The sequence below is a fragment of the Lissotriton helveticus genome, chromosome 2_1 (assembly GCF_964261635.1).
Source record: "Lissotriton helveticus chromosome 2_1, aLisHel1.1, whole genome shotgun sequence".
Lineage (NCBI taxonomy): Eukaryota > Metazoa > Chordata > Amphibia > Caudata > Salamandridae > Lissotriton > Lissotriton helveticus.
In genome coordinates this window covers 845,799,557-845,824,211 of record NC_136059.1, presented here as the reverse complement: position 1 = coordinate 845,824,211, position 24,655 = coordinate 845,799,557, and the positions used below count along the sequence as shown (strand labels likewise).

Sequence of the window (24,655 nt, the reverse complement as noted above, 5' to 3'; positions counted from 1 at the left end):
GTGTAGAAAGTGCAGAGAGTATCAATTTACTTACAGTGGTGTTGTTATACAAATATGGACGCCAGAATTACAAATAGTGAAAAATTATGTATTTTGTGCTGATATGAAGTTAAACAATTTTATGGAAGTTTAGTTTTTAAGTTTGACATTCTATGTGTCAGAGCGGGCTGCAGCAGGAGTTTCCCAGAATTCAATTCAATAAAAGTTTCCAAATTCCAATTCCATCTGACCTCACCTCCGCCAATGACCTCACTGCCGAATGCAACACAAAAATAGCAGAACGCCTGGACAAAGTTGCTCCTCTGAAACTCAAGAAATATCCCTTCCAGATCCTAGTTCAATAAAGAACTTAACAAAGTGAGGTGACAACTGCGATTGATTGGAAGAAACTGGAGACAACAGTCTTCGTTACCCAATCTCTCAATCCTCCAAGCTGAACACCTAAAATACAAAAAAACACATCTTCAGAGAAAAATCCTCCTTCCGAGCCCAACCTGATTGCTCTAGGAACAGGACTAAAGACCTTTTCATCATCATCAATCACCAAACCTCCTCTTTCTCTCACACACCCGATTAATGACTCCACTAAGCACTGCAATGAATACTCAGCATTCTTCTCGGAAAAAGATCTAGTATCGAACTCTTTCTTGTGCCACCCACCTCCCCCCCTACACCGAGCAACAAGGGTCCTCCCAATGCCTTACCTACAATTAATGGTTGTCGCCCCAATCTCCTCCTCTCAACAATCCAGAACACAACCTCAATCCCTTGCAAATGAAAATGATACAATCTGGACTAAATTCAACAATAGCCCTGAAGAAGTCCTCAAATTAGTTACCAGCAAGAAGTCAACATCGCACATCTCTGACACCCTCCTTGCTGCGCTTGCCAAATATCTCAGTCACATCATCTCTCCCATGCGGGCCAAAATTACTAACTCCTCCTTACTGAGCGACTCAATGCAGGCCTACATCAAACTCAGAAAAATCACCCCCCTCTTTAAAAAAACAAATGCCGATCAGAATGACCTTAACAATTACAGGCTTATAACTAACCTCACTGTCCTTGCCAACACCATTAAAAAATGTGTGCTTGCACAACTCAATAACCACATTGAAAAATCCAACCTGCACAACACCTTCCAATCTGACTTCAGGAAAGGATGCAGTACAGAAACTGCAATACTGAACATCACAGACGACTTACACAGGTCTTTGGATGATGGCCAGGCCTGCCTCCTATTCCTCCTGGACCTCTCGGCTGCCTTTGATACTGTTAACCATGACATCCTCCTAAACACCATCTCACAGCATGCAGACATCAATGGAACTGTCCTTCAGTGGTATGTTTCTTCCCTGAACCAACGTTCATAGCTAATCAGACTAAACAACTCCACCTCTTAAGCAACCCCAGTCTCACAAGGAGTTCCTCAAGGATCAATCCTGTCTCCAGCCCTATTCAACCTCTATATGGAACCCCTTGCTATGATCCTGAAACAAACAAGATTTGCCTATCATCTCAATGTAGATGACACCGAACTCTACATTAAACTCTCGTCAGTTAAAGACATCCAGCACCTAAACTGCACTCTCTCCACAGTCCAATCCTGGCTAACTAGCAACCATCTTAAGCTCAATGCCAACAAACCGAACTCCTCCTCATCTAACCGGAAAAAAGTCCTTTCCCGTTGATACATGGCTCTACAACCTCACTGCATTAAACTACACACTATTCATTTCCAAATCAGTCAAATCTCTGGGGATCACTTGACACAAACCTAAGCATGAAAGAGCATACCAATGCCTCAGCTAAAAGTGCCTTCTGCATGTTGAAACACCTTAAAAAAGTCAAACCCCTCACCCCCATCGAAGACTTATAGACTGTGGTGCAATCCTTAGTCCTTTGCAAGATGGATTAAGGTACTACGATCACGGGTGCCCCAAAAACACACTCGGCCCCTTTGAAAGCTACACTCCATGCAGCATCAAGACTACTGTCGGGGGAGAGTCGCATTGGCCACATCACTCCCACTCAAGAAACTGTGGGGCATATTATCAAGAAAGGCGATAAAATTATCCAGGTTCTAGTGTTAATCTGGGCTGCTATGGGAATTCACAAGGGCATATTATCAAGCCCATTAACGCTGCTTTAGCAACAGTTTCCTGCGCATAAAGCAGCGATAATTGTATCTCCTTTCTTGATAATATGCCCCTCAATTGCCTTCCGATGGAGGCAAGATGTATACTCAAAACAGCCAGCCTATTCCACAGAGCACTCTCCACACAAAAAATAGTCTACCTCACAAGAAAAACGATCAAGAGCTGGCAAAAATAAACCGCTTTGAAGCTCAAACAGTCTACGCTCAATTCTGCCCAAATTTAAGAAAGAAAAATCTTGCACCCACTCCTTCACCAGGAACGCTCTCAGAATCTGGAACTCTCTGCCTCAGGATTTACATGATAATCAATCATGTCATCACTTCTGAAAGAAACTTAAACTTCTTCTCAATAAATTCCTAAACCCTCCCCCCTAAGCCATCTGACTGGCCTAATGCCCCTACCCGCACTCTCCAAATAAATCTGAGCATTACTGCCAACAACCTCGGGGAGAAACTGTGCCTTTACTCTCCCCACCTCCATAACACCCTACTGTAACTACCACAGACCTATATCATCCACATATCCTACTGTCTATCGTATACTTCTTGTATGTAGTTACTATGTATTTATATTTACTCTATGTATTGTATTTACTCCATATGTGACTTGTGCAACTGCTGCTTTGCCAGCTCTGTAAAGCGCTCTGATTCTTTCAGGTCAAGTTTGCGCCATACAAAACTCGAAATATAAATAAATATTATTCATAAAATACCCACACAGGGCAGCTAACTGTGTATATTGAGGGACGTTTAATCCCAATGTTATGCTTCATTTTCTTTGGGCAGTCATGACTATCATGAAAGTTGGGAGGGACTAGCTGCGTATTAAATGAAATAGCAAGAGAGTATTACACAAAAAAAATGATACACACAATTATGTGTCCACTGTTCTAAAATATCCGGTACATTCAAACAGGAGGCCTGTGTCCTTATTTGAAACATTAGTAGAGCTCCCTACTTCTGATGTCATGGGCTGAGCATATACGTTTTTGAAATAGCTCTATTTTTTTTTAGCAGAAAATAGAGGTATTTGACAAGGAAACTGGGGAAACTGCTCCGTCCAATGGATCTTGAAGAAGACATGCAATAGTAGAGTGATTGAATGTGCACGGCTAGCACGGTGTAGCAGGCAAAGGCGCCCCTCACCGCCAATAGTACAGAGAGATGTCAGCAAACTGTACATCCCCACCACTGAACTGCTAACTATGCCCTTAATTTCCTATACTATGCATGTAATTAGGATATTTACAATGAGCTTCTGGTCACATACAGGACATTGTTGAGTACATAGAAATGGGACATAAATACTTCTTATAAGGTCTGATTATTGACATAGTGGTCATTTTAAAAGTGACATGTTGTGTTAATTGACCCTGTTCGCCAGACTGTCCTAGCGTGTTTGGCTCATCTCTTAAATAAACATTATTGGTAACCATCCAGTTGAAAGAAGAATCTGGTGGCACATTCGCTAATGGTGATAGCACCGAGATAGAGACTTCCAGGTTCAAATATTTAAACCAATGTCTAAACAGTGAATATGAGCAAAGGCTTCTGAAGTACCATACTTGTGTTTCACATATATTAAGGAGCCTATTGACAAAGGTATTTTGGAGCATAAAGTAGTACTCATGCAGTACTCTTTAATGAACTTTTATACGATTCATATACATAAAGAGGACTTTCCCCTCTCCGTGCTCAGGAGGAAGTTGGACATCTCAGGTTCAATTCACAAAGGAATGTAGCAGTACATAGAAACAGTACCCTTACATAATCATAAATGCTTTTGGGAATGGGCTTCACACAGCCTAAACACCCTAAACATCTTGGGGCAGATTTATGAGCCCCTTGCGCCACTTTTGCGCTGCTGTTGCGTCACTTCTGGGACGCAGTGGCAGCGTAAACCATGCGCCACGTTGCACCGTATTTACAATGCGACGCATCTAGGGAGATGCGTCACGTTGTAAAGCACTGCACAAAATGAAACCTGCGTCAGGTTTCATGTGGGCGCTCCGGCGCAGTAAAGCCTCGGTAAAGTGCCTGAGTGAAATCTACAAGATTCCACTCAGTCACTTTGCCGACGCCGCTGCATCAAAACCTTGCACCTGCTTGAAGCAGGTGTAAGACATGACGCACAACGTTATGTATGGGCAGGCCACATTGCTAGAGTTGTCGCGCTTGCGACACGACTCCAGCAATGCACCACCCTTCCGACGGAAGATGCATCACACATCTGTTTATCTTTGCACCACGATGCGCCGCATAGTAAATGCGGCGCATCTGTGGTGGCGCAAGGGTAAACTTGCATGAAGCATCTTACCTGGCGCATCCCTGCTGATTTGCAGGGATGCGCCAGTCGTCATAAATCTGCCTCCTTCTGTTTCCTGTACCTCTTCGTGGCAGGAATGTGGTAGCACAGAATATAATAAAACGAGAGCTCAAGCAGATAGTTTCACTTGACCTTTAGAGGTAGGTGCCCAATTTATCCACCTTTTTCTGTCAGTACTTATGACTTACGCCAGTACTGCGTTTGAATCACTCCTGAATTTCCATGTTTTGTTCACGAAACAATTTGTGTGGGCGATTGTGTCTTACTCCAAACTTGCTCACACACAGAAAAGCATGTTTGCAAATCAGGTCTGTTAGCATAAATGACCTGAAATGGATATTTATGAGCAAGTCCCACCTGCTTCTGGGAATGCGTTTTGGATCTGTCTTAGACACTCGAAAGTAATTTATATGTAGGACAGAAGAAAGGCACAAGTACTTACAGAACAGATTTGTGAACTGGAGCTTTATTGGTTTTCGTGGTGAGGTTGTTGAAGGTGGGATCCAACTTGCAGGGAGCATAGTGGAATATGCCACACGGGTGTTCTGCCACATGTGCTCTAGATGTATAGGGATAGCCCCCATTTGGTTTCAAGCGCTCATAGTAAAATGTCACAATGAAAAGATTTGGGAACCTATTTGTTTTATATATAGAGCTCATACTGCTGTGCGGTCAACTTTAAGCGCATTGAAGGGGAAAACACTGATGAGTTATAGTGCTTATTAGGTGGTGAGTGGACGGTCAGCACTATTAATTCAGTAAATGATTTCAGATCCATGCATGGGGGATGGGGAAACCTGACTTGACTGATGCTTTAGTCGAATGTTTCTGGTGCAATAATGTATGGTTTAAGCCAGTGATGGTGCCAATCTCTAATCCTCTCCTGGCCACCAGTGAAGTGCGTCTCTCTCTGGCTGGAGATGTAGGGGTGTTGTGAATGCGTAAGAGGATGGGTTATATTTACGCAGGGCATCAAATAGTAAAGTGATGAGCCCTACACTTTCTCTCTAGTACAACCACCCCATATTACCCCAAGCTGTGAGGCATTGAGCGGAGGGCCGCTACCATGATTCTGGGGCAGACCCTAGAAATGGACAAGAGACTGGCAGATTCAATTAAGCCAATGGACTTCTTCAGCTTTGCACTTTTCAAGTAAACATATATTCGGATGCCCTCTGCAAAAAGACTGCACCTGTGGCAGGACGGGGCATTCCAGCATGCACCATGCCACAAGAAACAGAACATTTTATAAGCAATATGCTAATGAAAGGCACAAAATACAGTTCCTAAAGAAGGAGGGCATGCAGCGACAAAGCAAAGGAGGGGAAAACAATTCTCGCTTAAAAAAAGAAACAAATGAATGGCTTTAAATAGGGAAGAATGGTGCCTATCGGAAAGATGACAAAAACGGGAGGTTAAGGAAAAAAATTAAGTGAAGCCAACAAGGTTACACGTAAGTAACACCTTAACATTAAAAGAAATCTATTTCCCATTTTGACCCTGAAACCTCTTCAATTAATTACTAAAATCTATTTACACAGCAGCCAGATAAAATCAATCTTAGTGCTGGCACTATTTTTGGCTAGCTTCCTGTGTCTCTCACACATTCAGAGGAGGGCGGTGCAGCTGTGCTGTCAGCGGGCGCGCGCGCGCGGGCTGGATCAGAAATGTGCTGATGGCCACAACCAGCGAAGCCAACTCCAACCTTCAGAAAACCGAAGGTACAAATCGTATTCTTTCATTAATAGCTCGTTCCTTATAGGTGTCATTTTTCACAACTATCACCCCTGGTGATCACTTTTCTGTGTGCTGACACTAGTGAATTAGCATTTTTTCGAATTCACCTGTGGGGTAATAATGTTTTAGAATTCTCCGAAACTTTATGGCCCCGTTTCAAAACTCAAATTGCCCACTAATGTGAGTTACCATTAGGGATGCAAGCTGCAGCATTTATAATAGTTAGAAATGTACTCCTGTACTTCAGGCTACGTTTGGAGTAAGCTCCTGACTTTTATGAAACTCAAAAAGAATCACAGGTTTTTAGTGCGAATTTATGACAGTCACCATTTCCCAGGAATAGTTCTGAAATTATTTTTGCATGCCTAGCTAGTTTTGTACGCTCACGTGTAGGGCTAGGAAGGCCTAAACGCACTTCACGTGGTATTTGCAGTTTGTTATTTTTTTCTCCTTGGGGAAAATATTTTTCCTTTGAAGAAAACCCTTCCTCTACCCCCTGCTAATTTTGGAACTGCAGTAGTATTCCTTATTAGGGAGCGAGAGAAAGCCAGAAAAGAGAGAAAGAGGAGGAAGAGAGAGATAGGAAGAACCTTGGAAGGAGAAGCCAACGACGAAAAGGAACATATAAGAGTGTAGTAGAGACCGAAGTGTAGAGTCGTGGTGGAAAGAGATACGGTGGAATTAAAATTAGAATGTTTGGTATTGGCAACCCCAGAATTCGGCAGTGCTGGGTTATACTTTGGATATATATACTTTTATTTTGCACAATTGGTTTTGTTGAAGGGTATATAATGTTTTGAAAATCTATTAATCTACGAGGAAGAGTGAAGTTTTCACTACACTCATAGAAAACATACAACATGCATGACTGGAGTGCGAGCAGGAGAACGCTGAGTTAGCCTCTTGCCGACACATCACGTGACAGCATCTCTTGCATGAAACATACCACAGAATGTCTCCTCTGTAATAGCACTGATTGAGGCTGGCACGTTTATTGGCATTTAGCAAGCCCTGGTAATAGACTGATCCGAGAATACTGCCCATTTCGTGAAGCAGAATAGGGCAGACGCCGCTGAACTTCATGAGTGGGACATTAGTTCGAACTACCCTGCTTTGAACATATTTTATGGATGCAACTGGTGCAATGCTGCACTTGCATTTCTGGATTACATGGATTGCACTGACGAATTCTGCACCACCACTTGCACCGTTTGTCAAGGGCTGCAATTTTATTTGTACCGACTGACAGATGCCACAGCAGTATTTTTCACTAGATGGCCATTCCAAATTTTGATGTAAATGCTGATGCAAAATTGCACCAGTGCAATCTATGGAACCTGGACATAGTGTAAAACTATATCAGTGTCAATGCAACATTGATTGGATTTGGATTAAATGCTCTAGAGTAGGCATTTTAATCAATTAGATTTTTTCCAGAAAAAAACAACAGTGATTTTTTGTACTATCTGCATTGAATTTGATGCGGTATATTGTCAGATAAAACCCCTACTTGAGTTAGTTTGTACAATACTATGGGGGCTATTTAAAAGCACCTTGCACCGCCAATATGTCACTTTTTGTGACGCACCAGCGGTGCAGTGTGCTGCCCCATATTTACAAGGACTGGGAAGACACCCTGCGTGCTTTTTCGTTTCCTTGTAAATACAACCCCTTTTTACGCAGCACTTTGAGTGAAAGGGGTGGTCCAAGGGTGTTGCTGTGGGTGTTCCCACACAACACTCATGGAACCTGTCACATTACCAGAAATCTGGGAATGTGTCAGGTTCCAAGGGTGTTGCGTGGGAACACCCACAGCAACATCAATTGAACGCTCCTTTTATTCAAAGTGCTGCGTGAAAAGGGTCCGTATTTACAAGGACACGAAAAGCCATGCAGGGTGGCTTTGAGTTTCCTTGCAAATTTGGGGCAGCACACAGCGATGCCGGTGCGTCACAAAAAGTGATGTATCAGAGGTGCAAGGGGCATGTAAATAAGCCCCTAATTTCTTTTGAGAATGGTACAGATTAACACATATAAAGGTTCCATGCTTTCTTGCACAGTCTAGCCTGATGTAAGACATTGTTGCGTAATGTTCTGTATATCTTTGTGATTAGTGACAAAGGGATTGATTGGGGAGAAAGAAAGAGGGAAGGGGGGCACTACGCAAACAATTGTCCAGAAGAGGCAAGCTCTATTCTTTGTATTCACCAGCTGTGACATGATTAAAAGGCCAAAGTGGTTTATTTGAGTAGAGAATATGCAATGAGCAGTGTACTTCTTCCCACCCTTTTTATTTGGTCTTAATTACGAGTGTTAGACAGATGTGCATCTTGCCTCCCTACTGCCTAAAGGGATGAGTGGATAGCTAAAACTGCAATTGCAAATGGTCTAGCAATCGTATAACCCAGAGAGGGCGCTCTAGACTCTTTCTGTTTTTAATGTAGTGTAGGGTGACCTGTCACCGACAGGGGTCTTTTGGCGCTGTACCATCAGACACTCGACCCGAAGAGAAACGAGTATAACGCAGTTGGATGCATTTTAGATGACTCTGCATTTATTTACGAAAGAGAGGTGTCTACATCGGACAAAAGGCGGCCATATTTAAGTGTAAGTATGACAGTTCCAATATGGATCTCTAGACTGAAGAATTCAGAACCAGAAATAAGCTCAGTAAATAGGTTTGGCCCAAACTGTGGTTTTCTTCCAACCCATCTGGAATTCTTGACCTAATAGTGACTTTGAACAGCTCTGGGAAATCAATTTTAATCAGTGATGTGTTCTCCATCGCAAATTGTTTGGGGCGGGTCTGGTGGAAGCCAAATCCAGCAGTGACTGTGCTGAATCCTTATCAGGGCCTGTTTTTGAGAGAACCTTGTAGGTGGCTGGAGTAAATTAGCCAATCCTTTTGGGTGGTAGCTGTGAGTGTCCCTTGCCTGCTCGCTGCAGGTACATCATCTGATGTCTCTTCTGCTCTACTTACTTAAAAGGCTTTTCCCCTGTGTGTGTCCGGATGTGGTTGTTGAGTGTTGTTGCACCGGCAAAAGCACGGCCACAGTAGCCGCACTTGAAGGGTCTGTCGCTGGAATGGGTGACCACGTGATTCCTCAGTTCGGACGGCTGGGAGAAGGACTGGGAGCAGTGTCCACATTGATAGGGCCTGCAACAGGTAGAAAGAAATAAAAGGCCATGTTTGTTCTTTTCTCTTTATGAATGGCAACCAACAACAGCAATATGATGCAAGTAGACATGGCTTTTCCTATTGGCTATTGCATAAAAAGAAATATAATCTATCTTTAAGTCACATGCTGGAACACTTATAAATGAGCTCTGACTCCCTGTTGTCTAACCTTTTTACAGAAGGAGGATGTAAGCTAACTTCAGCTTTTCATTTGGATGCGGGTCTAGATGGGGCATGTCCTTCTAGTGGTGCATCTTCTAGAAAACCACTGGAGAATGCTCTCACTCAGCCTAAATTGTGTAAACAAAATCTCAGCATAAGTACCCCTAAAGAAGATTGCTTAGGATAGCCATGCATGCATGAGTTAGGCAGTGCTTAATTAGTACAAAAAATAAGTGCCAGGGCCCTCATCAGGAGGCAACTGCAGCTTGCAACACCTATTGTCCCTTCTAGTGCTACAAATGATAGTACCAACATAACTACTAGCCATCACACTCCTACAAGTGTGACAATTCAGACTATTCCATGCCCCAGTGCTAAAAGAATGTCTTGGGTGGCAGGTATTAATACTTTTTACTCTATATTGAATAAACAAATAACTGTTGTCCTCATTTCTGAATTAGATATACAGCGCCACAAAGTGACAGACTGTCATAAGTCTCAGTATTGACAATTAAGTGCTGGTGCCGAGCACCAGAAACCCCCAGCTTAAATTAAGCACTGGAGTTCGGGCAATAATCTGTCACCTTTGCAATAATGTATTAGGAGTATGGGTCTTATCCACAGGGGCAATGTTGAGGGCTCGTGGATCTGTACAGACATTCGAGTCACTTCAAACTTGCCTTTCCCTGTCTCCCAATCTACTGAGATTTAGATTTGAAATGTCGGCTAAAGCACAGGATATCAGTAGCTGACAGCAGTGTCATTCAACTTTCTTAATCGAATACAACATCACTGACAGATGATCAATAATCACATCTTAAAAGAATGAGTGACCACCTGGGCTGCATTATAGAAAGTGTCCAGGGCCACTAAAGACGGGTGAGGGGGAAAAGAGGGTCCCAGGGACCACCCCAAGGTTTCCCACTGCAGGAAGGTGCTGTCGCTCGTTGTATAAACCTGTAGCGTGATTTCTGACCCACCTTTAAAACTCAGGCAGAGTTGCCACCTGCACGGTGAAAGAAAGACCATCACTTTCAAACAGCTGATCTTCCTCTCACTAATGTACTGCCTACACTAGGAACAGCGCATTCACTGCAGTAAGCTGCACTGTACCAGTCTGCACCTGACGCATTCCATTAATTAAGGGTGAGACGCGGGTCAGACAAGGGCAGAGTACCTTGTATGCAATACAGGCACTGGCGTTCACATGGAAAGGATCAGCGCCAGTTGTGTACTTAGACTGCTACAGGCCCTAGTTTAAGGCTGGAAAATGGCACCCCCAACTCCTGTGCTGCACAACAAGACAGACATAATTAGGATACGGCGGGTTCTCAGACCCTTGAGCAATGGTGCCTCTGCATTTGCTTCACTAATGATGTCTATGTCCTTGATCAACACCTGTCATACAGACAGCGCCTTGAAGAGCAGTGCTGCGCCTCCTGTAAAACATCTGCAACTATCTCACCATTAAAGCTTCTGCTGTCTGCGTTCGATCGTTTCACTGGAGTTTTATAAGTGCACCGTAGCCAGCTAATTGTTTAATGGCTAAGATGTAATTAGTTTGGCGGGGGTCTTTCTAGCCTCTCATAATATTGGAGTGGAGTTGCTTTGTAGGGCCTAGATGCCAAGGGTGGAATAGTAAATGGCAGAGTTCATTCAGCCCAGAAACAGTTTTTTCTGGCGTCGCCTGCTAATGTCACACAACTAGAGCACATAGGGGTGTTGGGTTGCAGTGTGTTTTTATCGGGAGCCGTTTTTGCCCTACTTTGCTCTCTGTGGCTCTGTGCTGTTCTGCACTTCCTGTGGTCTACATGAATGAGCTATGCTTTGGAACTTTAGATTCTTGGGGGCATGGCTGTCATCGGCACTTGTAATGCTGGAGTCAGGGGCCAGCATACCTTTAACTGCTCTCTCTCTAATAGATGTGCCTGGTTGAGGGGGCCTGAAACAGTGGCGACGAGAAGGCGGCAGTCGTGGCCGCAAAGCATGGACAGCAATTCAATTAAGGGCAACAAAAATGCACAGCGTTTCATGTCATGCGAGCTTCCTTGCTCTTGCGAACTGCATGGATGATCAAAAGATTTTTTTTTCGTCAAGGGTTTTCAGCTCCACTAGCAGTTTTCACTTCATTAGAGTCGTACTTTATTGTCCAGGACACATTTTATGGTTGCTGGGTTTGGGGTATCGCTTATGACCTTTATCCTAGTTCAATTAAATATGTTGTATTGTATTGTATTGTATTGTGTCAGATATTTATATAACGCAAAACTGTCAAATTTGTTAAACTCAAATAATGAAATATTAACCCCTTGGCTGCGGGGCACATTCCCCTGCTGTGCTGGGGGGAGTGGGGCGCACACAGCGCCCCGGTGCTCATGACGAGCTCAGCTCGTCATGAGCCACGGTTCTCGTGTGCTCATGACGAGCTGAGCTCGTCACGACCATGCCCGTTTAATGGAATGCTTAACACAGCAGGGGAATTAGCCCTGCGTGTGAGCCTTCCAACGGTCATAACGAGCTCAGCTCGTCATGAGCATGGGAGGGGTTAATGCATGTTCGCCAACAATGACTTCAATATACCAGAAGCAATGTTAAATCTAACCCAGTATTGGTCACCACTGGGTAGTTATGTTAGGACCATGTTTCCACAGGAAATTCATTTTTTGGGATGTTTAAAAAATTGGGGCTGTTTGACGAATCATCTCTAAACTTTCCAAAAACAAGTGTCATCCACCTCAGCTCCTTCCTGAAAAGTTTCAGGGTGATCTGTCAAGCAAAACGTGTTTTTCTACATTCTATTTTTTATTGACCAGGAAACATTCCATGCATGCATGCGGGAAATGGTGAATTGGTTGAGGGACAATTCATTACAATTTAACAATGAGAAAACAGAGATTCTGCATTGTGGAGTGGGAAGTGTCCCGTCAGTATTGCCAACTGACTTCAGGCCCATATCCACAGACATTCCTTTGGTACCCGTGAGCACAGTACGCAATCTGGGGGTCAGCTTCAATGACAAGCTGAACTTGGAATCCCATGTTAACAAGCTGGTGGGAAGTTGCTATACTCTTATCTGGGGACTCCGCAAAGTGCTACCATTACTGCCAGCCCAGGCAAGAGTCACAGTAGTTAGGAGTATTATTTTGGGCCCCCTGGATTATTGTAATGCCTTGCTCCTGGAGTCTCTGAGATACCTCATTGCAAGGCTCCAGAATATCCAGGCGGTAGCAGCGAAGCTTGCACTGACAAGGGCTCGTCGGTCATCTACAACCCAGGCGTTGGTAGAGCTGCATTGGCTCCGGTGACTCAAAGGATGTTGTTCAAATCTCTCTGTATAGTGTTTAAGGCACTTCATGGGCTGGGGCCTAAACCGCTCCAGGGCAGGTTTAAATTGTATGAACCAGTACGTAGCCTCCGCTCCTCGACTGTTAATCTTGTTAGGATTCCTAGGACAAAGAGAGTAACACTGGGGGGAAGAGCATTCGGCGTGGCAGCTGCCCGCCTTTGGAATCGTCTTCCTTTGGAAATAAGGTGAATACAGGACTTGATGATGTTCCGTAGAAAAGACATGGCTCTTTCCTAAAGTATGATTATCTGGCTTAGTTTTGCAGCTTTACCCGCTAGTATTTTCCAGTACTTTAGCGCCAGTATGCCCATAGGGTTACAGTGCTCTTTATAAATGTCAAAAATAAATAAATAAATAATAAATAAATAAATTGGACAGAGGTACAGCAAAAGCTGCTGAAAGGAATTACACCAAATTTGGCAAAATAATAGATCTTGGTCCAGAAATCGTGCTTTTTAAAAAATTTGATGTAAATCGGTTTAGTAGTTTTTGAAAAATTAAGGCTCAAAAACTTTGCATGTTTCACTCCACTTAGGATCCAATGTGCCAATAGAACTCAAGATAAGATCTGAGTGGCTGCCACAACATCGACAAAGATGTGACAGCACCATTTTAGAACTCAGGGACTCAATCCCCTGTCCTGAAAATAAGGGAAAAAACATATACGGGTTACACTGCCCCCCTAGGCCTGCTGGGGTGTACCAGAGTGACCCCCCCTCCCCCAGGGGCCAAAAACGAGTTAAAAAATACTTTTGACCGCAAATTCACCGAGGATCGACAAATCCACAGTACAATTTTTTTTTTAAAACACAAGCTCCTGCAACTCCCTTTATATTGTAACATGAAAGCCTTAGCCATTCACTCCCTGCAGATGACTGAAGGGTTGGGCTCTAGCAGGGGGGTTGGGAGCAGGGCCTGGCTAAGGTGATGCGAGGTGGGCACTTCGGGTGGGCCCTTTGCACCCGATGGACTCGACATACATGATGGACTCTTTACATCACATTAAAAAAGCTGTAGAAATTCAATGAAAAAAAGAAAAGCTAAAGTGAGTTTATAGTTAGGAATTGTAATGATATCTTACTTTAAATTTTTTTTAAAACATTGAAATTCACAGGGAAAAAAAAGGTTAAAGGGATGTTAAAGTTAGGTGACAATGTCGGTTAAAACATATATTAAACTAACCAAACCACTGACACTCACCAGTTATATTTATCTCAAGTAAGTATAACCTCATGCTCTAAAGTAACTATAACTCATGCCCCCACCATGCAGTGTCATCATCAATGATGTAATTTAAGATGTTGTGGTGATGTTAGCAATGGTGCACAGACATAATATCGACTCCAAAATATCGTTTGGACAGAATATCGAGTTTTAAATATCGTTTGGACAAAATATCGACAGGACAGAATATCGACAGTCAAAATATCGTTTTTAAGGTAAGTGAAGTAATATCGACTGTAAATAATATAGAAAGTGAAAATATCCAAGTATATAATCAAGATAGTAAAAAATATCGTTTTTTAAATAATATTTAATTATTTATAGTGTTTTTATGTTATAATATGTGTGAAAAGTGTCATTTTATGTTATAATTATTTTTAATTAATGATTTTTTTTAATTATTGTGTAATTTTATTCTGTAGCGGGTTGTGGGTTTATAGCGGAATAGGGTGGGAAGTAATTTAATTATAATTAATTAAATATGTAAATTTATTAATTGGTAGTAATAATTAATTAATTGGTAATTAAATAATATTTGTTAATTATTTAAAATTTAATTGGTAATTAATTTAATTTAATTGATTAATTGCTAATTATGTAAATTAAAATAATTTATTTCCTGTAGCGGGTTGGGGGTTTATAGGGGAATAGGGTGGGAAGTAATTTAATTATAATTAATTAAATATGTAAATGTATTATTTGGTAGTAATATTTAATTAATTGGTAATTAAATAATATTTGTTAATTATTTAAAATGTAATTGGTAATTAATTTAATTTAATTGATTAATTGCTAATTATGTTAAATTAAAGGGGTATTTTTAGGGTTCAGGGTCAGTTTTTGGTTTTTGGGTAAAGGGGTATTTTTAGGGTTCAGGGTCAGTTTTTAGTTTTTGGGTAAAGGGGTATTTTTTGGGTTCAGGGTCAGTTTTTAGTTTTTGGGTACAGGGGTATTTTTAGGGTTCAGGGTCAGTTTTTAGTTTTTGGGTAAAGGGGTATTTTTAGGGTTCAGGGTCAGTTTTTAGTTTTTGGGTAAAGGGGTATTTTTAGGGTTCAGGGTCAGTTTTTAGTTTTTGGGTAAAGGGGTATTTTTAGAGTTCAGGGTCAGTTTTTAGTTTTTGGGTTAAGGGGTATTTTTAGGGTTCAGGGTCAGTTTTGGGTTTTTGGGTAAAGGGGTATTTTTAGGGTTCAGGGTCAGTTTTTAGTTTTTGGGTAAAGGGGTATTTTTAGGGTTCAGGGTCAGTTTTGGGGTTTTGGGTAAAGGGTTTTTTTTAGGGTTCAGGGTCAGTTTTGGGTTTTTGGGGTACAGGGGTACAGTGTAAAAATAAAGTAAAATTAAATTTACATTAATTTAATTTAATGAAATGAAATTAAATTAAATTATATTAAATTAATTTTAAATAATTTAAATTATAAAAATTATTATATACTTACCAATACTTACGTTGTAATGGTAGTGCGTTGTAAAAGTTGCGTTACTATATATATATATGTTTTAAGAAATATGATTAAAAAAATATTATTTTTTTACTTTCATTAGTTATTTAATTATTAAAAGTTATTTTAAGTATTGTTGAGTATATTTTAGTAATTAATTTTTTATATTAATGTAATTAAACATTGTTTTTATTAAAGTCGATATTTTTTACAACTATATTTTTGTAAACGATATTTTTAACTCGATATTTTTGTACTTACCTGTTTGTAGATAGAAACTCGATATTTTGTCTCTCGATATTTTGTCAACGATATTTTTGTTGGTCGATATTCTGTCCCTCGATATTATTTCAGTGATCCGTTAGCAATGTCATAGTCCATGTAATTAGAAATGTAATATGTGAGGTAATTAGCAGTGCACAGTGAGGGCATGATTTATAGTTATTTGAAATAACTATAACTAATGAATTTAAATGTTTTTGTTTATATTTAAAATAGTATGTTTTAACTGACATTTAAGTCTTTAGTTTAAAAAAAATATATTTATATATGTATAGAGAGAGGGACATATATCTAAAACATACTTTGTTTCAGTGAATAAGGGTGTAAAATATAAGTATATAATACATGGGTTTCCTTAAAATACTTTATAAACACCTGTCTCAATTTTTTTTATAACAGGTGACTAGTGACACACTCGGTCACTGATAATACAGAAAAGATATCAGAACTCAACTACCGTAAGTTATTTCAGTCCAGTTCTGATGTCACAATGCCTGCTGCCAGAACCAGCAGCCCAGGTGAAAGTAGGCCTGGGCGGTAAACTCTGCTCCGCTTGTGGAGTTTACAGAGTTTTTCCCACTCTGCGCTTTAAAAAACTCTGCCTAGCGGAGGGGAGCAGAGCTTTGCCTCTCTTGCGGCTCATCATCATTAAGTTGGCGAGTGCAAGCAAGGCAAATCAAATGCTAGACTGCTTGCCAGCGAGATTTCTATACACAGGCAGTCATGGCAGGTCGCTACCGCTCATGTTGAGAAACCTGCCACTTGTGTTGAGGAACCTGCCACTCGAGTAGAACATCTACTCGAGCGGCAGAAAGAAGCTGCGCCATCTTGCGCTGGGCACGGTGCCGTTCACACTGATTTTACAGCAAGGAAAAAATGCCCGGCGCTGAAAATCAGCACGAGCAGTGTGAATTACTTCACTCTGGAGCTTGCAGAACTCCTTAGGTGGAAATCCACGAACTCCGCCCAGGCCTAGGTGAAAGGCAGGTCAGGTCATGGAGCATAATTGAAGCAGTTGTTTAAAGCAATGAAAACAAACATTGCTTTTCTTTCTTCTGCTCTATTTTAACATCTTACAAAGACAAGCAGAGACAGTACATACATTATGTGCACTCCTTAGATAGAGAAAAGCTGGAATTTATCTGCATGTTTCTACACATTCTGAGCTACTGCAGGTTTTGATTTGTATTCTACTGTTTCTAATATCTGTTTTTAATAAATATCTAACAGGTTTTTGATGTGTTTAATTTTACACTAGAGGCTTTATTTGTATTCTTCATGTCTGCAAACATGCTTGCTCTTTCATAAGAAAGAGCTATGCACCAAAGTTTTAAGTGGTTTGTAGGAAAGGTATTGACTATGTATTATATGGGATAAAGTACACCCCTGGCGTACATGAAAATGATATTTCATGTCACCTTGGAGTAACATAACCTTATAAAGGAACTCAGACTTCGGCTTCGTTCTTGTATATATTTATGGAACTCCTCAGTGACTTGCAATATCCTTATAATGTATGGCAGGAGGTACCGTTTTCCTTTTCCATGCTGCCTATTATAATTGTTGAGTGTTGGCAGGGTTCACAACTCAAGAGAGGGTAATTACAAAGTAAGTAATGATGCCACATCCATCCCTCAGCTATGCTAATATGGTAATATATATCATATTACACTCATTGCCCTTTCATATGAGGTTCATGCCAATTCATTTAGTAATGTCTACATGTTTAAAAAAGATATTTAACCAAATCCAGGATGCATGGAGTTACATTGATGCACTAGGGTGAAATCCAATTGAATAAGATTCCGGCCAATTAGAGTTGCTTCATGTGTAAACTCAGTGTAACACCTGTGTAACACACAATCTGTAGGGCAGGAAACTGCAATTTTCACTGTACTTTGGTAATAACATGGAACTTTGTACTATAGTTTTGAAGGTGTAAATGAGCGTTCCTTAGTTTACTTTCTCTTAATAACATGTTATTGAGTCACATTTATTTTTTCCTGCAATTGAGTGTGTGTGTATATAAATATATATATAGCGCTACCAACTCTGTCAATTTGTAACAGAAACTCGGGCACACAGGAAGCCACCATCAATTCGTTTATTCAGCAGATGGTATACGGAACAGACGCGTTTCGGATATACTCCTTCGTCAGTGTTACAAAGTTACCAGTTTCACATCCATTTTAAATGTTCCCGCGTCACTGAACAAACAACAGCGAAGACGGGTTGGTAGAACAGGACCATTCCCGTAATGGCCGCCATCTTAGCCTAGTCAATATTCCAATTTTGTATGTGAATCGTAAACTATGGGGGACAAGTTCATAGTCAAGAATATATATGCATGTACATGGATTATACATTTTCAAAGCCAGTCAATGTAGAGTTCATGAACGGAAAATGCAAAATACAAGATCTCGCCGTGGATCGGCATTGGTCCACATATGAGTGGGGCGGGGTAGCAATAGGGTTGATTTAAAAAATCGTATAGATGAAAAAATCTTTACTTGAATAGTGGTTCCCCATAAGCCCCCAAAGTGGACAACCTGATATAGCCGTGGATCGGCATAAGCATCAAACCGTTCATGGATACCTTAATGGTATCATTCCATAATCCCCAAAGAATATAGATTACACAATACAACAAAAATAATAAACACAACAGAGCAATCTCATTTCCTAAATCAATATGTGTTAATGAAATTCAAATTTGACACACATTAGCATCATACACAGTTAACCCAAATGAACTGTCAGTTCCTCGCTACTGTTTAACCTCTTAGGTGTCTTAGTTTGCAGGTCTATGATGTAGCGTGACTCAAGCCTTCTCAAACGCTGCAATCTATTACCCCCTCTGGGATGTAACGGACCGTGATCAATGCCATAGTATTGAAGTAACTCCCTATTGCTTTGGTGTTTTAAGGCAAAGTGCCGTGCTACATGGTAGTTTTCATCCTTATTAACTATGGCACGTTGGTGTTCCAAAATTCTGACCTTTACATTGTGAACAGTACTCCCTATGTATTTAAGTCCACAGGGACACACCAAACAGTATACTACGTATGGGGTGAGGCAGGAGATGAATTTACTAATCAATCTGGATTTCCCACATCCAGGGATCGTATAATTTAACACTCTCCTACTCGTGGCACAGGCCTTACATTTTCCACAAGGGAAAAAGCCCCTCATATCCTTGAGTGTTCCTGTACATGGTACTGGTGGTGGTAGATGACTTTGTACTAGTATGTCTTTCAAAGATTTCGATTTACGAAAGGTCATCAATGGTGACTCTGGGACATCCATGCCTATAATGGGGTCAGTTTGTAGGATGTGCCAATTGCGTCTCAAGATACGTCTCACATTCTGTGCATCCCTCGAAGAGCCGGTAATCATCCGAAATTGAGCCTTGTGCCCACTTTTAGATGTACCTCCTGTTTTAGCATCTGACTTATTCATCAAGAGTTCTTCCCGTGATTTCGCTTGCACTTTCTGATAGGCAGACTGTAATAGCCCTTGATTATATCCCCTGATCTTAAATCTCGCTAGGCAATCAGTTGCTGCCTTCTCAAAATCCACATCATGGGTGCAATTGTGTTTAAGTCGGAGAAGCTCTCCGTAAGGGATGCTTTTAATCAGGTTCCGTGGATGGCTACTGTGTGCATGAAGGGTAGAATTCACAGCCGTGGGCTTCCTATAGAGTTCTGTACTTAAAACCCCCTCCTTTACAAATACTCTTAAATCCAAGTAATTGACTGCAGTGGTGCTCATTTCATATGTGAATTGTAGATTCAATGAGTTCTTATTTAAGTCATTGATAAATTCCTCTGCCTCTCTGGAGGAGCCCCTCCAGATCAGAAAGAGATCGTCGATGCCCCAGCTAAGGGCACATACCAAGTGGACCAACAATGTGGTCATGTGGCGTTGATACATCGACGATCTCTTTCTGATCTGGAGGGGCTCCTCCAGAGAGGCAGAGGAATTTATCAATGACTTAAATAAGAACTCATTGAATCTACAATTCACATATGAGATGAGCACCACCGCAGTCAATTACTTGGATTTAAGAGTATTTGTAAAGGAGGGGGTTTTAAGTACAGAACTCTATAGGAAGCCCACGGCTGTGAATTCTACCCTTCATGCACACAGTAGCCATCCACCGAACCTGATTAAAAGCATCCCTTACGGAGAGCTTCTCTGACTTAAACGCAATTGCACCCATGATGTGGATTTTGAGAAGGCAGCAACTGAATGCCTAGCGAGATTTAAGATCAGGGGATATAATCAAGGGCTATTACAGTCTGCCTATCAGAAAGTGCAAGCGAAACCACGGGATGAACTCTTGATGAATAAGTCAGCTGCTAAAACAGGAGGTATATCTAAAAGTGGGCACAAGGCTCAATTTCGGATGATTACCGGCTATTCGAGGGATGCACAGAATGTGAGACGTATCTTGAGACGCAATTGCCACATCCTACAACCTGACCCCATTATAGGCATGGATGTCCCAGAGTCACCATTGATGACCTTTCGTAAATCGAAATCTTTGAAAGACATACTAGTACAACGTCATCTACCACCACCAGTACCACATACAGGAACACTCAAGGATATGAGGGGTTTTTTCCCTTGTGGAAAATGTAAAGCCTGTGCCACGAGTAGGAGAGTGTTAAATTATACGATCCCTGGATGTGGGAAATCCAGATTGATTAGTAAATTCATCTCCTGCCTCACCCCATACGTGGTATACTGTTTGGTGTGTCCCTGTGGACTTAAATACATAGGGAGTACTGTTCACAATGTAAAGGTCAGAATTTTGGAACACCAACGTGCCATAGTTAATAAGGATGAAAACTACCCTGTAGCACGGCACTTTGCCTTTAAACACCAAAGCAATAGGGAGTTACTTCAATACTATGGCATTGATCATGTTCCGTTACATCCCAGAGGGGGTAATAGATTGCAGCGTTTGAGAAGGCTTGAGTCACGCTACATCATAGACCTGCACACTAAGACACCTAAGGGGTTAAACAGTAGCGAGGAACTGACAGTTCATTTGGGTTAACTGTGTATGATGCTAATTTGTGTCAAATCTGGATTTCATTTACACATATAGATTTAGGAAATGAGATTGCTCTGTTGTGTTTATTATTTTTGTTGTATTGTGTAATCTATATTCTTTGGGGATTATGGAATGATACCATTAAGGTATCCATGAACGGTTTGACGCTTATGCCGATCCACGGCTATATCAGGTTGTCCACTTTGGGGGCTTATGGGGAACCACTATTCAAGTAAAGATTTTTTCATCTATAAGATTTTTGAAATTAACCCTATTGCTACCCCGCCCCACTCATATGTGGACCAATGCCGATCCACGGCGAGATCTTGTATTTTGCATTTTCCGTTCATGAACTCTACATTGACTGGCTTTGAAAATGTATAATCCATGTACATGCATATATATTCTTGACTATGAACTTGTCCCCCATAGTTTACGATTCACATACAAAATTGGAATATTGACTAGGCTAAGATGGCGGCCATTATGGGAATGGTCCTGTTCTACCAACCCGTCTTCGCTGTTGTTTGTTCAGTGACGCGGGAACATTTAAAATGGATGTGAAACTGGTAACTTTGTAACACTGACGAAGGAGTATATCCGAAACGCGTCTGTTCCGTATACCATCTGCTGAATAAACGAATTGATGGTGGCTTCCTGCGTGCCCGAGTTTCTGTTACAAATTGACAGAGTTGGTAGCGCTATCTATTTCGTGGCAAGCACCGCCGCGTTCGGGCACCCGCCCAGGAGTGCAGAGTCCAGGTGCAAATTGGAGCGTTCATAAATATATTTATATATATATATAAAATTGATACATAATGAAATGGAGGCCCACATGGACATTACTAAAAACTACCAATCCCATAAAACGTTGCACTGGCTTGATCTTCACCTGAGGACTATCATGTTTTACAAGGGGATTTATTGGTGGCTAATTGTGCACATTTTCTTGCATGCAGCCTTTGAAGAAGGATGATTTCACAAATCGCAACAGGCGATGTCAATGTGTGCAACTTACCAAAGTTGCTCCTATGGAATAAAGTTTGTTTCAAACAGTGCACTACGTCTGGGGGCAAATCCTTGGTAATTGATTAATACAGCTGGCCAGGTGTGGAGTGCACCACCACGGGATCTTAGAGGGCCGCATCTAGCTTATTGAGGCGCATTTTGTGGATTGAAAGACAAATTGAAGAAGCGCGCTTTTGGGTGAGATTTGCATAACAATAAAGAAGCACTTTTGGACACATAATGGAATGGGACCCCACATGGGCATTACTAAAACCCTTTTTATTAAATATATATATGGGAAGGGGTCAACAGTAGGGCCCCCTCCCAAACCCATTTAGGGCCCCGGGGACTCCCTCCCCGGGGCCAGGCATATTTAAAGAAAGGGGTACACAGCTCCATCCCCAAGCTGTTTTTAGCCCCAGGGACTCCATCCACCAGGGCCAAATATATAAATTAAGGGGAGGGGGCATGTAGGACCCCTGCCCAAGCCATTTTTGGCCCTGGGGACTACATCACCTAGGGCTGAACCTATTGACCAAGAGGTGGGGTGCAAGGCTCCCCTTCCCAAGCCACTTTTGGCCCTGGGGGACTCCATCCCCTGGAGCCAAATGCATTTGAAAAGGAGAAGGAGCAGCACTCTCTCCCTCACTGAGCCTTAACTAGGCCTTGGGGACCCTATTCCCCAGGGATATCACTTTAAGTATAAGGGATGAGGGTCACGCCTTTAATGGCCCCGGGGAACCCATTCACCGTAGATAGCTCACTTGTTGTGTCCCAGAGAGCCCACCCCGGGACCCAGTAGTTTCCCTGCCTGCACTACAACGAGCAGGGGAACATGTATTTGCTCCCTTCTAGTGGGAGCATTCTCAAATCTCCTGCCAAATGGGTGCAAACACTAGGTCTGATTCCAGCAGGAGGGAGCTTAAAAAATGCTCCCACTGGCTGGAAGCAAACTTGTGTTCTGTTTCCCTGCCCACACTGATGCAGGCAGGGAAACAGAACAACAGATTGCTCCCGCCTGGAGGGAGCAGCATAAATACCATGCAGTGAGCCGGCTAGAGCCACAGGGGCACTGGGGCTCTCACCACAGCCCCAACATTGTGCATGATGGGTGCCACCTCACCTTTTTTAAACCCCGGAGATGAGGTCCCCAGGGTGTAATAAGGCTAGGGGAAGAGGGCTACATGCCCCCCTTCCATTAGGATTTGGCACCGTGGCATGGGGTCCCTGGGGTTTTTTAAGGGTTTAGGAGGGAGAGCCATGTTGGCCCCTCCCCTTTTTATTGGAACTATCTCTGGGGGATGGGGTCCTTGGTGCCAATTACAGCTCAGAGAGGGGGCTGCACATACATATTTTGGCCTTGGGTTTATGGGGTCCCCAGGTCCCAAAGGCCAACCTTATGAGACACATGAATTGCTGTGTCATGGTGTTGGAAGCCTAAAAGGGTTTGGACATAGGGCATGGCTGGCACCCTTCTGGGGGTTTGGCCATAGGGCCTGGTGGCAGACCAACCACTGTGACCAACCCCACACTGCGCACAGAAGAAGGCCATGCATAGTGTGGGGTTGACTGCCAGTGGGGGATTGCTGCAGTGACCTGCTGCAGGCGGGGTGGGCTTTATGTATGGTAATAAAATAGTATTTTATATTAAAAAACTGTAGCAATTCGCTGAAAAACAAAGGTTATAGGAAAATTATAGTTAGGTGTGATAGAACAGTCTGTTTTTGTTGATAAAAAAGCCTTTATAATCTACTGAAAATACCAAAGGTTAAAGTAATGTTATAGTTAGGTGAATATGGCAATGACAACATTAACGTTTTTAACTAAAAGGAAACATAGAAATTCACCAGTTATAGTTAGCAAAACTAACTATAACTTGTGCCCCAGGCAAGCACTGCTTATGACCTCACTAATTACAGTTTCTATGAAATCATTTATGACCTCACTGATGACATCTGAAATTACATTATTGATGAGATCATCCAATCTTTTTTTGTACAAAGTACAACATTTCTCAGAATAATGTGAAGCATCATTAATGCCATCACAGATATAACTCCCTTAGGTGTAGCAAGCATGTGCTATGTGCAACTCTGATCCTATGCCATACACTTCATGGGTAGCCTAATTCACAATATTAATCAACCACAGATATAAGGGAAACCCTTAATGCACACTTTGTTTAATATGTATACAACTGTTCAGAGAAAGCCAAGATACTCAATGTCTGTTCCAAAATTAATGCCCTACTACGGAAGGTTTTTTTCTGTATCAACCTCCTCACAGTCACCGAATCTACCTTGAGAAATGAAGCCGATTTGAGTAGACCAGTGGGTACATTTTGGGTGTGTATTGCTCTCTGTGCCTCTTGTGGCATCAGTGAACTTCCATTTATGTAGGGTTCTAGAACCAGTAGTGCAGAAGCAGAAACATTTGGATCCTGTACCCAGATGGTTGAGTGTTGGCTACTCCTGTCTTGTTTGGCAATAAATATAATCTCAAATGAATTTACCAACTGGCATCTTTTCAGTACTGTAAGTTACTGTAAACAGTATTTACTCTATGGAGAGAGCTTACTCTGTACCACAGTGTTTGTCGACAGTGAAATTCTCATGGGAAATACACCACAAAGTACTGGCATGTTGGCAATAATGTATTGATGTGATGCTTGAGACTTAAGCTCCCGTTAGCATCCTTATGTTTTAATCCAACCAAGTGTACCCTAAAATAAAAGAT

General features: G+C 41.8%; 1 protein-coding gene across 2 annotated transcripts in view; it reads right to left on the bottom strand.

Annotated features, from left to right (window-relative positions):
- PRDM6 (PR/SET domain 6) overlaps positions 1 to 24,655 on the bottom strand; it is a 371,468-nt gene that overhangs the window by 7,442 nt on the left and 339,371 nt on the right. For both annotated transcript variants that reach the window (XM_078677375.1, XM_078677373.1), the window contains one exon: positions 9,202 to 9,378. In XM_078677375.1, the coding sequence (XP_078533501.1) occupies positions 9,202 to 9,378 (177 nt within the window). The remainder of the gene's footprint in view (positions 1 to 9,201; positions 9,379 to 24,655) is intronic.